This window comes from Neomonachus schauinslandi, chromosome 11 (assembly GCF_002201575.2).
Source record: "Neomonachus schauinslandi chromosome 11, ASM220157v2, whole genome shotgun sequence".
Lineage (NCBI taxonomy): Eukaryota > Metazoa > Chordata > Mammalia > Carnivora > Phocidae > Neomonachus > Neomonachus schauinslandi.
In genome coordinates this window covers 86,857,677-86,871,430 of record NC_058413.1, presented here as the reverse complement: position 1 = coordinate 86,871,430, position 13,754 = coordinate 86,857,677, and the positions used below count along the sequence as shown (strand labels likewise).

Here is a 13,754-nt window from a genome sequence, read left to right as displayed (position 1 = left end):
TTGGCATCCTCAAGCTTTCAAGAAAGGAAGTCTGGATCTGACTGAGAGAAGCAGCCTTGTCCATTCTTCAGCTGAAAGGTCTACTCAGAAGCCGGGCTTTCCATGGATAAACAGGGTTAGGTCCTGCCAACTCTTTCAGCAGCAACCAGAAATTCGATGAGAAGGTTCAGGGAAAATTCATCTTTTTTCCATTAAGTAATTGAGAGCACGGCCTTGTGTCATAAGAGATCAAGAGAGAGGCTCTTGTGTGCTGGTGTCCCTGCGTCTTCGGCCTCCAGGTGAGGTCATGACAAAGTAGAGAGCTGTGTGTTCCCTGGGACATGAGGCCTTCAGACAGCCAACCATGGGTGTCAGGGCAGAAAGAAACTTTCTTTCCTGAGTCAGTTGGCCAGATTTCTAGAACCCATTTAAAAGCTTCACACAGAAACTGAGTTAACACTGGGATGTCTATGAGAAGGTCATGTCCAGAAAGAGCTTTCCCCTTCTAGCAGAGACTTTTCAGAAAAAAAAAAAAAGAAAAAAAATCTCTATGTTCCTTTTCTACTCCAGGAGGCTCTCCTGAGTCTGAGAGGCCATTTCATGTCCGATTCAGCCACACTGAGTATCACATAATGGAGATACTGTTCGGGCCATTATATACGTGAGGCTGAAGTATCTACAATGCCCCCAGTGCCCCGATTCTCCAGAACGAGCTTCTGGTCTCTCTTTGCTTTGGCAAAAATTGAGATCCCGAAACCGTGGACTCCAGCTGGAGCCCTTTGGGTGCCGTGTCTGAGAAGGAATCACAATGAGATGTGTCATCTCAGTATTCTGTAAGGCCAGGGAGTGTCGGCCTTTACCAAAGCAAAAAGACAGTTTGTCAGAGTCAGAGTGATTTTTCTGTGGTAAAGCCATCTGCCACCACATAGAAGACTGTCAATCAGTCTGCTGGTTCCTAACGGTCACTTTTTTGGAACTTTTGCTCTCTGCTGCTACCTTAAGCTTGTCTTTTCAGAAGACAGTTCTCAGAAAGCAGAAGCATGCACCATAGTGGGGGCCTGTGGGGCAGGGGCGGGGGTCAGCGCACACTCAGGCTGCTGCGTGGACCCAGCATAGGCCATCAGAGAACTCTCCCTGTGCTGACTGGCAGCCTTGGTCAGGGACTCTGACGTAGCCAGGCTTCAGGCCCTGGGAGGGCTGGTGTTGGCACAGAAATGTGAGTTGCTGGGTTAACTCCCAGGTCCAGGCTTTTCCATTTGGGTTATAGACATATTTCTGTTTGTGTGTCTGGGATGAGACCTGCCACACCGCTAAGTTTTCCCTTGCATGACTTAGGGTGGGAAAAAACAAACCCTCATTTCAATGACATTGTTAAAAATATATATAATAAAATGCAGGCACGTAAATGTGTGGTGTCTGCTGTGGGGACAAGGTTTTAGCCTATGCCTTGTAATATGTGCATTGTTGTCCATTGTTTCTCAAGGGTACCCAGGGCTAATATGGCCTCTTCACCTCATCACCCAGACTTAAAACTCCTAAGAGACTTCAGTGGGGAGAAGTCAGGGTCGGGGCCTTGAGTTCTCTCCAACTAGTGAAATAGTGAACAATGAGAGGAAGAGCATATACTTAGCAAGAACAAAATATTGGCCCCATCTATTCATTCATTCAACAAATAATTATCATGCACCTGTCCTGTGCGGGACACTGTTCTAGGTGCTTGGTTATATCAGGGAACAGAAGATTGCTACCCTTGTGGACCTGGCATTCGGGTGGGAGATGCAGACCATAAGCAACAAACATGAGTCAGTGATTAAATTAGGTGGTAAGTAGGGGCGCCTGGGTGGCTCAGTCGTTAAGCGTCTGCCTTCGGCTCAGGTCATGATCTCAGGGTCCTGGGATCGAGCCCCGCATCAGGCTCCCTGCTCGGCGGGAAGCCTGCTTCTCCTTCTCCCATTCCCCCTGCTTGTGTTCCCTCTCTCGCTGTGTCTCTCTCTGTCAAATAAATAAATAAAATCTTTAAAAAAAAAAAATTAGGTGGTAAGTAGACAAATAAATAAGTGAGCAGAATAAGGGGGTCAGGGGGAGGGGAGGAGAAGTGAACGAGTATTTGGTAGGGCTAGCGAACCCATGTCTCTGGGGCTAATCATTTTTTAGGTGCATAATAAGGATGCCAATAATATTACTTGCCAACAAGTGCTGAGGCTGACTCCATGCTCTCACTAGACCAGGCGTTTACTTGGCTATCTCATTTCATCTGAAAGGCTACCCTGGTTCTTCAGCTCTCTGAGGCCAAGTGCCAGACCTTCATTCTTAGCGTTGGTCTTCTCCAGCGGACCTTTGTCTTTACAATAGGACTTCCTCCCAAAACTCTGGTCTCCATTGAAATGTTACATGTAGCAACTGTCCCTATGAGCCCCAGTGCCCACGGAGTGCATTTGGTTTTTTTTCTTTTTGTTTTTTAAAGATTTTTATTTATTCGTTTGAGACACAGAGATACACACAGAGCATGAGCAGGGGGAGAGGGAGAGGGAGAAGCAGGCTTCCCGCCAAGGGGAGCCCGATGTGGGGCTCGATCCCAAGACCCTGGGATCATGACCTGAGCCAAAGGCAGACGCTCAACCATCTGAGCCACCCAGGCGCCCCCGGAGTGCATTTGTTAAACTCTTCAGTTAACGGACCCAGGGCATCCTTAGTGGACCCAGGTACCTGTGGCGGGATTTTCCATGTAGGTAGATGGGAATGAAAAAGCAAAAGGAAGGGGCCTTGTGGTCTGTGTTGCTCTGAGTTCACACACTGCTCGGGGACCATTGGCTAAAGACACCAGCTTATGGCATGGCCTTTGCTCTTTATTCCTCTGTCATGTGCACAGTGAGGACATAGTTCAGGCTGATTGCTGGTGACATCTCTGTTTCTGTCACTTCCTTTCTTACCTACTAGAGGACTTGGGGGTTGGTTAGGATTTTGAAAGTCTTCTCAGCCAGGCTTTCCCCCAAGGTAGGACAGTGAGGGAATTGCATTCCACAGCAGCCCTCCACAGGCCTTGAGACATGGCAGGAAAGATGGGGCTACCAAACACTTCTCTGATAAGGCATCAACTTCAAACCAGGATGGGGCCCTTGGAGTTAGAGAAGAATCCAGCCATCACCCACCCTCTGTTGGTTAGAGGGAATTCATCCATGCATTCTGTAACCTTTATGTGCTTGGTCTGTTCCTGGAGCTGGTAAAAAAGAACAGAAGGAAAAGTTGATAAGTTGCTATAGCCATGGTCATGATTTGGTCCTCGGAATGGATAGAATATAGCTTTGAGATAGGATGGAAGCCTTCGGTAGAATAACGACTGGCTAAAAAAACACTAAGTAAACTTTGAGCCAGAGATTTTATCAATGCAGTAAATCATAAGTCAAGTCAGAACTGCAGATGACACACACCAGTTCCTGGAACTACTGATTTGGTTTTTTTCTTTTGGCATGAACTTGTCACTTTCTATCCCACTTTCTGTTCTGTTCCTATGAGAATCACCTCCTTTCCCAGGTACTGTGATCCATCCTGCACATCCTCACAAGCTCCGTTCTCCACCACCCTCTTGTTCGTGGTAATGCTGCATGCCCACGATCTCTCTTGGTGTCCACCCAGGGTCACTGCCCTTGTCTAGCTGCTTAGCTGCCATCACCATGGCCTTGAACATGACGTTTGCTCACGCTTCCAGCCCTCTCTCCCCTCCCTTCCCTCTACCTCAGTCATGTGCTCATGACACCCATGGCTGTTCCCCAGACATCACTTTCTCGTACCCCAGACACTTCTGCTTTGTGCTTGCCTTCATTACTCACTCTATCCTCCCCAGAGGGATCCAATCAAGGCAGATGGCCCCAATTACACTCACCTCTCCCTCCTTAACCTCCAGTAGACCTTAATATCCCACCACGACTCCTTTGGCACATGGCCCACATTTCCCCCATAGTCTTGCTCCTCTTCTCATATTTAAACGCAAGGACGGGGAACTTTCTCATCCCAGTCTATGGCCAAGCCCGCGACCCAATGCAGAAGTCACTCCCAATTACAGTTGACCCTTGAACGACATGGAGGTAAGGGGTACCGACACTCTGCACTGTTGAATATCGGTGTCAAGTTTTGGCTGTTCAGAACTTAACTACTAGCAGTCTCTTGTTGACTAGAAGCCTTGCCAATAACATAAATAGTCGTCTAACACATAGTTTGTGTGGTAGATGTACTATATGCTGTATTCTTACAACACAGTAAGCTAGAGAAAAGAAAATGTTAGTAAGGAAATCATAAGAAAGAGAGAAGACCTTTATAGTACTGCACCATACACGATCCACGTATAAGTGGACCCACGCAGTCAGACAGTGGGGTTCAAGGCCCAACTATAAATCACTGGAGGCCTAAGCAGCATTTGCTCCCCGCCCCTGCCCCAAAGAGAAATCTTGAGGAATCTTGCCTTTTGTTTTGTTTATACCAGCTTTGCACACACTCTGCAGACCCCTGCGAGACATCCCAGCCAATGCTCATGAGAGCATTCCAGGCCCCTAAACAAGTTGGGATTTTTGTTCATGTTTGGTTTGTTTTGTTTTGTTCTGTTTTTAAGCAAGAGGAAGAATCTATTTGCAGGAGAATTGGGGGCGGGGGGAGGGAAAGCCAAATAAAAACAAAAACAGACGACTTAAATGCGTGGAGCTTTGTCTCTCTTTTGTCCCCTTCTCTGCCCTTCCTCCCCATCCCCATTCCCCCTCACTTTCTGTTTTGCTTTTCATGCCAGTTGCTACAGATGGTAATTTAAAAACTGCCCTGGTTTTTCCAGAGCCAGGAGGAATGTGCATCCGCACGTGGATTTTTCCACAAGAAAACTGTCCCTGTCTTTTGGTTCTTCTTAGCCAGAACCAATGAGAACAAGCAATGGGATGAGCCCATCCATCTCCTCAGTTCTTATTCTAATTTGCTGGAGAGGCTCAGAGGGGTGGTGTTTGGGTGGGGGGGGGGGGGGCGCGGAGTGGTATGTGTTGTGTTCCACCCTGTCAGGCTGCTGCTTGATGAGGTTTGAGCTCCATTTGTTCGGATGGTTTTTATGGTTTCTTTGTTGTTTGTGGAAAGACTTTGAAAGTCATCATTCTGAATCCTCCAACTTTTCTGCCCTTCCTGCTCAGTGTCTCAGCGGGACTCACACCACGAGAAGGGAAAAGAGGAAGTTTCCAGACAGTTAGTTATGCAGTTCCTGAACACGGTTGTGGACGCACATGGACTCTTTCAAGAAAGAGGTTGTGATCACAAAGGGGCAGGTTCAGTGGGAGGTTCTCCAAGGCACCCTGAGAGCAAGCCAGTAGGCATCTCCAGGCGTGAAGCCTCGCTCCTCCGTGCCCTTGCTTCTTGCTCCTGCCCCGTTTCCAGCCACACTCTGGCCTCCTTTCTTTCTCTGTGGTGGTCAGGCCCAGCCCTTCCACTCTCCCTGGAAGAGCACGGAGAGCCTAGAATGTGCTCGTGCATCTGAGATATCAGTGTGCTGAAGCATGGGGCCAGAGTCGGCCACCAGGAACATCACGAGCCTGGTCTTTGAGACCTTCTTCCCATGGAGTCTTTAATCTGGACCTAGCTCATCTCTTCAGAGCTGCTTAAAGGACTCTGCTACAGAACTACAGGCATTTTTTTTTTCTTTCTAAACTTGTATTCGTTTATATTTGTAGAAGACTTTATAAGTTGCCTCACATACGTTACCTCGTTTGAGTACTGCCTGTCTTAGACGACTATAACAAAGTACCGTAGACTGAGTGGCTTAGAAACAAGAGATATTTACCACATCGTCTCCAGGCCGGGAGTCCGAGATCAGGGCACCAACGTGGTGGGCTTCTGGCGGGGAGCTCTCTTCTGGATCAGAGACTGCTGACTTCTTGCTGTACCCTCACATGGCAGGAAGAGGGCAAGCTAGCTCTAGGGCCTCTTCTGATAAGGCCACTGATCCCCTTCATGCGAGCTCCACCCCCATAACCTAATTACCTCCCAAAGCCTGCACCTCCTAACACCATCACATCACATTGCAACACATCACATGTTGATATCATGTGAATTTGGGGGCGAGAGGGGGGAGGCCACACAAACATTCAGCTCACAGCATTACTACAACTCCATAAAGTAGATAAATGGTGTAAATTTTCATGTCCAGAGTCAAGAATATTGAAGCTCGGGGAAGTCTTGTGATTCATCCAAGGTCACACAACAAATAGGGGTGAGGGGCAGAACTTGAACCAATCCTCTGACTTCAGATTCAGGATTCTTCCCATTCACTCCAGCTTCCAATGAGTGTTAATATTCCTTCCCACCCGTACCCCAGGAGGAGAGTACTCTTTTGGAGCTTAGTCATGCTTAGGACGTCATGGCTGATTAAATCGAATTTCTCTTGATCACTAAAAGAGAATCCTCATGGCACCTGTCTGAAAAGCTGGAGATGCTGATGTACCTCTACTTGTTGTTTTTCATTAGACCCTTCTTATGACTCAGTCAGGAGAGGAGGATGGGGCAATAACATGAATTCTGGCCTCAACAAAAGTAAGTAAATATCACGCTATTATTTGGAGGAAAACATTTGTTCTACAAACACGGATGGAGAACAGGGTCATGAGCTAGAACAGGGCAGGAGTGAGCATCTATTGTCTTGCTTGTCGGGAGGACATCAAAATTAACTGCCAGGGTAGGGCCTATCAATGATACCTGTTCCCTGAAAGATGGTGTGGGATTTTCATTCAGATCTTTCGGTTTTGTTGCATTGCATTTGGTTTTCACATTTTTGAAGTTAGAAGGCTTCTCAGGACTGGGTTTTCTGTATGAATGGAAGGTCGCTGGATTTGGATCTAGCCATTTCTGTCATGATAATGGTCCTTCATGACTTTCCTCCTCTGAGTGTTGAAGCTTACTCATAAATACCAACCTCCCTGACTTGGTTTCGTGAAGGGCTGGGATGGAGGATGGTCTTCGGAGGCAATGGTGGGGGTCTGACACATCAATTTGTGTTCAAGTCTGACCCAAAATCTCCCATTCAGGGAGTGGGGAAAGAGAATGACTATAAACTCCTAACCAGGATGTGTGAACCTTGCTATCTGTAGGAAGCAAAGGGTCAAGCACATGGGTGGTGAAGGGCCTTCTTTCAAGAAGGCTGGGATTACAAATTGATACCCAAGCAATTACTAGGATCCCTTTCAGTACTGTGTATTCATTATTTGTTTACTCTGTGCCCAGGACTTGGCACTCTTGGGTTCACAAAGATGAATCAGACACAGGCCAGTCTGTCAAGCTGGGGAGAGGGGTTACACACACACAGTTCTTTGCATTTGGGTGGTATCAAGGAAGGCCTGTGGACCTGGCACAATTTGAGTTGACTCCTGAAGGAGAGGCAGTATTTGGCCCTGCAGAGATGGGGAAGACAGAGCCTCCCGGGAGAGGTGGGGACCAGGGAACAATGTCAGGGTTTACATGTCTGATGGTTAGGGAGGACTCAGAGGGAAAACAGTCTGGAAGGGCAAGGAAGGGGCACAAAGGCTGCTGTGAAGGTAGACCTTCATTCTTTAGTCAGTGAGGACTCACCAAGGTGTTTGGGTGGTGGAGGGAAATGGTTTAGGGAAATGAAACCGACTAAATATCATATGGTGGACCAGTGGGAAGAGAGGGAAGTGGTGAGGATACAGTCAGACTAAGCCATAAACTGTGTGAGAAGCCACGAAGGTCTAGGATGGAGAAGCTATGATGGAAGCCAAAAGGCTGTATGTGAGAGGTTCCATGAGGAGAACTCACAAAGCATGGAAACGCACAAGCAGGTGACATTCACTCACATGTCACCATCCCGTTAAGAACCTCAAAATTCCTACTTAAAAATGCAGTTCACAGCAGCAATACCATTAGGCATGCTGTGCTGTATGTTTGTTGCCATTTCTCATTGTCTCCCCGTGAAAATGTAAGTTCTACCGGAAATGCTGGTTCATTGCTAAATCTCTAGCACCAAGAATACTGCCAGCACTAGTAGATTCTAGACAAATATTTATAAGATTTATTTACTTATTTTAGAGAGAGACAGAGGGGGGAGGGGCAGAAGGAGAGAGAATCTTTCAAGCAGACTCCCCACTGAGCATGGAGCCTGACCCGGGGCTCGACCTCATGACCCTGAGATCATGACCTGAGCTGAAACCCAGAGTCTGATGCTCAACTGACTGAGCCACCCTGGCGCCCCTCTAGATAAATATTTATAAAACAAAATGAGTAAGTGAGTGAGTGGAGAGTGGGTGAATGAGCGAATGAATGAGGGAGCACCTTGTGGAGGGCTTTGAACGAGACGTTTCTCTTCCCTCATGGAGAGTGGCCCAACTCACCTTATCTCTTTCCCCACCACAGGTCCCCCACTTGCAGGAGCACAAGCAATGAGTAAGAATACCGAACAAAGGCCCCAACCAGGTACCTGTCTGGGATGGGTAATCCCTCCTTTGCTCTTTATTCCATTTGGTCAAGTGAGGAGAACTGAGTCAATACACAGTATTTGTCCTCATTTTTAGCTCTTACAGGGAGTCCCTATTTGACTCCCTGTAAGAGCTCTGTGAATTAAAAGTAGCAGGCACTAGAACCAGGCAAAAGATTTGTTAAATACCGGAGGTAAAATGAATGTAAAGATTAAAGGTTCCAACGCCTCATTTTGTAAAATAAAGAAACTGAGGCCCAGAGAGGGAAAGTAATTTGCCAAAAGTCATGCAGCTGGTTTATGAGAGAACTAGAGCTCTAATCCTCAGACTCCAGAGCTGCTGTCCAAACCTTTTAGGCTTCACAAAACCTTTCTCCTAAAACTACCCTCATCCCGTGATGGATCTGCTTAACAATTTAGGCAGGGGAACTTCTCAAACCATGGAATTGGAGACTCTTGGTATTGGAGTGAAACTAGGTCTGTAACATCCTTCTATGACATCTGTCTTATGATTATCTCACCTCTACTTGAATATTTATAGCTACCAGGAGTTCACTACCTCGCTAAGCTCATTTCCACTCTTGGAGCCAAAGTCCCCCTCATTGTAACTGCTGTCCAGCTTTCTGGTTTACCCTCTGGAAAACCTTCCTCCCGTTCTGTAGGAAGGTCCTGTATCTGAAGACGGCTGTCATGTCCACTCCCAAGCCCAGCTCTGTTTTCTCTGTGTGACACAGCTGAGATTAAGTTCTGGACAAGCCACTTGCTTTAAGACAGATAAACATTGTGTTCCATCTCTATCGAAGGCAGAACAATAGAGAATTGACCTACATGTCATTGGGAAAGTTGAGAAAGGATGTGCTGAGTGAAACACACAAGCCAAACAGGATTTGACATAGCCGATTTAAAGAATTCCCAACGACAACAAAATTAGACATTACCTGCTAAAAATGTTTCAGTTGTCGTACTGTGTGGGTATGTGGATGCAAAAGGGTAGACGAAGCAGCCTTGAGGACTTTTCAGGTGAATTCATGGTTGTAAGCAGAAACCCCCAAATCATGTTGATTTTTTAAAAATTGCAACAAGTGCAAAAATAGTAAAATTGTATCAGACATTCGACAACCTGGCGGAGTGTGTACCATGATTTCCCAACCTGAAAAAAAAGAAGACCAACCTCATGTAATCAATACTGCAAAGATTCTTTTTATAATTAAATAATCATGTAAGTTTTACGGAGACTGAGATATAAGGAACAGTCATTTTATAGCTAAAATACAAATTCTGGCTGTCATTTTGAAGCTGAAGGTGCTGGAATTTGGTGCTAGAAGGGAGCAGAGATTGTCCAGTGAGTCATTTTAGCTTGTAACGTAACTGGGACTACAGCCCAGGCTGCCTGATTTCCAGGCACTATGCTACATCACAAAACCAGAGATGTATACAGAGCTGCAAAGACCAGGAATCACTAGACCTTTCTTTAAACTTGTTTTAATACGGCGTCCTTCACCTTAGTCATGATGATTGAATATTAGCCAGCTTCTTTCATGATTCTGTTTTAGGCAATGACAGCATTATCTACAAATTTTGGACACCAAATATGAAAAAAAAAAATGATGCTGCTAGTATCCTATGTTTCTGTAATTATAGGGATGAAAACCGTAACTGCTCCAGATCTTTGAGGTCTGCACATAAAAGCAGTAAAGTTCTCTGAAATCAGTTTTTTCTATGATATTGAAATAAAAGTATAAACCCCAGGGGTATTCTTATTATTAATGCTGTTGTTTTTATATTTTTAATAACGGTGAAGCTAATTTCCTTTTTTGCTTCCTTAGATCCATATCAGATCCTGGGCCCGACCAGCAGTCGCCTAGCCAACCCTGGTGAGTTTACTTTGGCCTGCAAGGTTTTTCTTTCCAGAATGTTCCATAGCTTTGTGAGGTCACAGAGACCTCTGTCCTAAGTTCAGACACCTGACTAGGAAGTAACATGCACTCTTTCCCTTGAAATGGTCAACATCTGCTTCTCTAGCATACAAGTGAGAGGTTGGAGCTTGTTATTAGGTGGTAGTTATGTTCCATTAGCTGAGGCTTCTTCTGGAAAACAAACATATTAGCACTGCCTATCTGCATGGAAGCTTAGATCAGTAATAAATGGCACGGGTAGAAATTTTTGCAGGGAAAGATGGGGGTGGGCAGGGGAGTAATTCCAGTGAGTTCTCAGTTATGGCCCTCATGGAAGTCACAAGTGAATAGATGTTCCCAAGGCGTTTTATTCTTGAACTTTAGAAAGTGTTGCAGTTTTCTGGCCTTATGAAAGAGCTGTGTCCCTGAAAAGTTGCAGATGAAATAAATCTGACAATGTCGTTTACGGGTTCATTATTAAAAATAGCCCTTAAATGAGTTCTAGACCAAGGCCACCAAGCGTGTGAGCTAACTGGCCCTTTGCTGTAATAAAGCCCACATCTTCGCATCCCAGGGAACCCCTGTTGCCAGTGTCTGCAGGCCCATTCTTTAGTGCCTGGCCATTCCTGTTTTGGGGTCTTGGGGACAGGGGAGGGGGCAGGGAGAAGCCACGCAGCTCCCTCTCCTCTCATTTTCCTCTTCCCCCAAGTTCTTCTCTGTCGGACTTAGAGCTGAGAGCCAAGCACTAGGGCTCTGTTAAGGAACATTCCATGTCCCTTCAGCCTGACACCAGGGCCACACCTTCTCCCTGTGACCCTCGCTGTGGTTTCCTGGCCCCGATTCCCTTTTACACTGACAGGGAATATTGGGGGGAGGTACTTCATCCGTGGGTAGAGACTAGACAGCGATTCAGGTCTTTCTGGAAGAAGAGATTCAAAACTCTTGCCAAAAGGGGTGGGAAGCGGCTTGCCCCAAATCATACAGCCAAGGGGCTGCCAGAGGCAGGACATCCTGAATGTGGAAGGAAATGATGAGTTTCTGACAAAGGGCGAGAGGATCCTGGCGTTTTAGGGAATTGGATCCTGACTTTCGCCGGCTGAGCTGCTCTGTTTTCTCCCGTTGCCTCTCACCGCCTGCAGGAAGCGGGCAGATCCAGCTGTGGCAGTTCCTCCTCGAGCTCCTGTCCGACAGTGCCAACGCAAGCTGTATCACCTGGGAGGGGACCAACGGGGAGTTCAAAATGACGGACCCCGACGAGGTGGCCCGGCGCTGGGGGGAGCGGAAAAGCAAGCCCAACATGAATTACGACAAGCTGAGCCGGGCCCTCAGATACTACTATGACAAAAACATTATGACCAAAGTGCATGGCAAGAGGTATGCCTACAAATTTGACTTCCACGGCATCGCGCAGGCCCTGCAGCCACATCCCACCGAGTCGTCCATGTACAAGTACCCTTCTGATATCTCCTACATGCCCTCCTACCACGCACATCAGCAGAAGGTGAACTTTGTCCCTCCCCACCCGACCTCCATGCCTGTCACTTCCTCTAGCTTCTTTGGAGCAGCATCACAATACTGGACCTCCCCCACGGGTGGGATTTACCCCAACCCCAATGTCCCCCGCCATCCCAACACCCACGTGCCCTCACACTTAGGCAGCTACTACTAGAAGCTTAATCATCGGTGGCCTTCTACCTGAAGCCCCTCCATTCCTCACACTTCCTGGGATACTTTGGACTCCAAAGGACGTACGTGGCCTTGAAGAGAAAACAAAACTGGATGTTCTTTCTTGTCAGATAGAACCTTTGTTCTTTAAAAACAATCTTTTTTTTTTTTTTTTTAATGTTGGTAACTTCTGCTTCCTCTACCTTGAACAAAGAGATGGATGATTTTCTGGGCCAGTACACCAGTTTGGATTCTCAATCTGCTATCATCTTCTCAGTTGAATATTTAGATTACTGGAATGGTTGTATCATGGTTCTAGGAAAGAAACTGTAAATTTTCTTTATATTTTTATGACCAAAGCAGTTTCTTATCAACACACGGGTCTCATCATGGACCCTGTAGGGTTCAGTATGATAAAGAATCATGGACTTAACCAGTTAATGCTCTGGTTTGAGACTGAGTGAAAATAGAGGCAGGAAGCTTATGTAACCTTATTTTAGGGGGACCTGATTCAGTGGATGGCAACTGGAACACTGGTTGTAAGGCCAGTGAAGTTTTCACCCAACTGGAATTTAAAAGAAAGAACATGTGTGTGTATTTAAGAAGCCGTGGGCATTGCAAAATCCCTCCCAGTGGGCAGTATGCACTAGGCTGACCATCCTCTCTAGAAATAGTCAAGATATGAACTTAAAAAATGTTAATGCAAATGCAGACATTACTGAAAGACAGAGAATTAAATAATTTTTTTTTTTTAAGTAATGACAGTGGGTCCCAGAACTTTGAAAAGTCTTAGGGATTTCTGAACACAAACAGATTCGCAAGCGCTGTGCGTTTGTCAGACCACCAGTCCAGGGTCAACCAATCAGAAGGCAACTTACTGTATAAATTATGCAGAGTTATTTTCCTATATCTCACAGTATTAAAAATAGATAATTAAAAAAAAGTAAAAAGAATAAATAAACGAGTTGACCTCGGTCACAAAGACAATTTTACTATCAAATCAGTCGTTATTTTTTTAAATGTAATTTGTACATCTTTTATCAATCTGTACATTTGGGCTGTTTGTACGTTTTTATAGCTGGTTTTTAAAAAGCATAATGTGACTATTGCTAAAAAGAAAACAGGACGTTTGAGTCACTGACTTTACTAGAAAGAGAAGCACCGTTCAGTATTTAACGGGCGTGCACAAGCAGGTAAAGGCAATCCATTCAAATCTTTAATGCTTTGGAAATGTTTGTAAATAACCATAATGCAATAATCACAACTTTGAAAAGAACAAGCAAACTTTCCCTTGTGGATACGAGGGATTTTCCTGCCCTATATATGCAATATATTTTTTAGATATTAAAATATATATAATTTTTCAGGTAATCATTGACTTTTTTAAAACTATATTAAGTGTTAAGCTGACAATTGTCAATGAAGACTATGTTGTAAAATAATTTGACTAAATAAATTGTGCCTTCTTCTCTCAGAACTGAGGACATCGTCTTCTTATTTACCCCTCATTAGGCCAAAGGTTTTCCCAGGGGAAGTTCCCGATTGAAACTCTTGCACCGTAAAGACTTTTTCACGCGTATGTGCTGCTGGAAAGCAGAAAGCACAAAATCTGTGTGGTTTTTATTGTTGTTTGTATTAGTCAATGTTCTCCAGAGAAAAAGAACCGATAAGATACACAGTATTGATGGAGATTTACTGTGAGGACCTGGGTCACAAAATTGTGGAGGCCAAGAAGTCCCACGATCCACTGTCTACAAGCTGGAGACACA

The 13,754-nt window shown here is 45.6% G+C and overlaps 1 protein-coding gene across 2 annotated transcripts in view; it reads left to right on the top strand.

The window, feature by feature from the left end:
* FLI1 (Fli-1 proto-oncogene, ETS transcription factor) overlaps positions 1-13,441 on the top strand; it is a 114,893-nt gene extending 101,452 nt beyond the window's left edge. The window contains exons 6-9 of one of the 2 annotated variants that reach the window (XM_021696277.2): positions 6,466-6,531; positions 8,365-8,424; positions 10,252-10,299; positions 11,460-13,441. In XM_021696277.2, coding sequence (XP_021551952.1) covers positions 6,466-6,531; positions 8,365-8,424; positions 10,252-10,299; positions 11,460-11,989 — 704 coding nt within the window. In that variant the 3' untranslated portion in view covers positions 11,990-13,441. The remainder of the gene's footprint in view (positions 1-6,465; positions 6,532-8,364; positions 8,425-10,251; positions 10,300-11,459) is intronic. The other variant, XM_021696278.2, reaches the window with a different exon arrangement.
* The last annotated feature ends 313 nt before the right edge of the window (positions 13,442-13,754 follow it).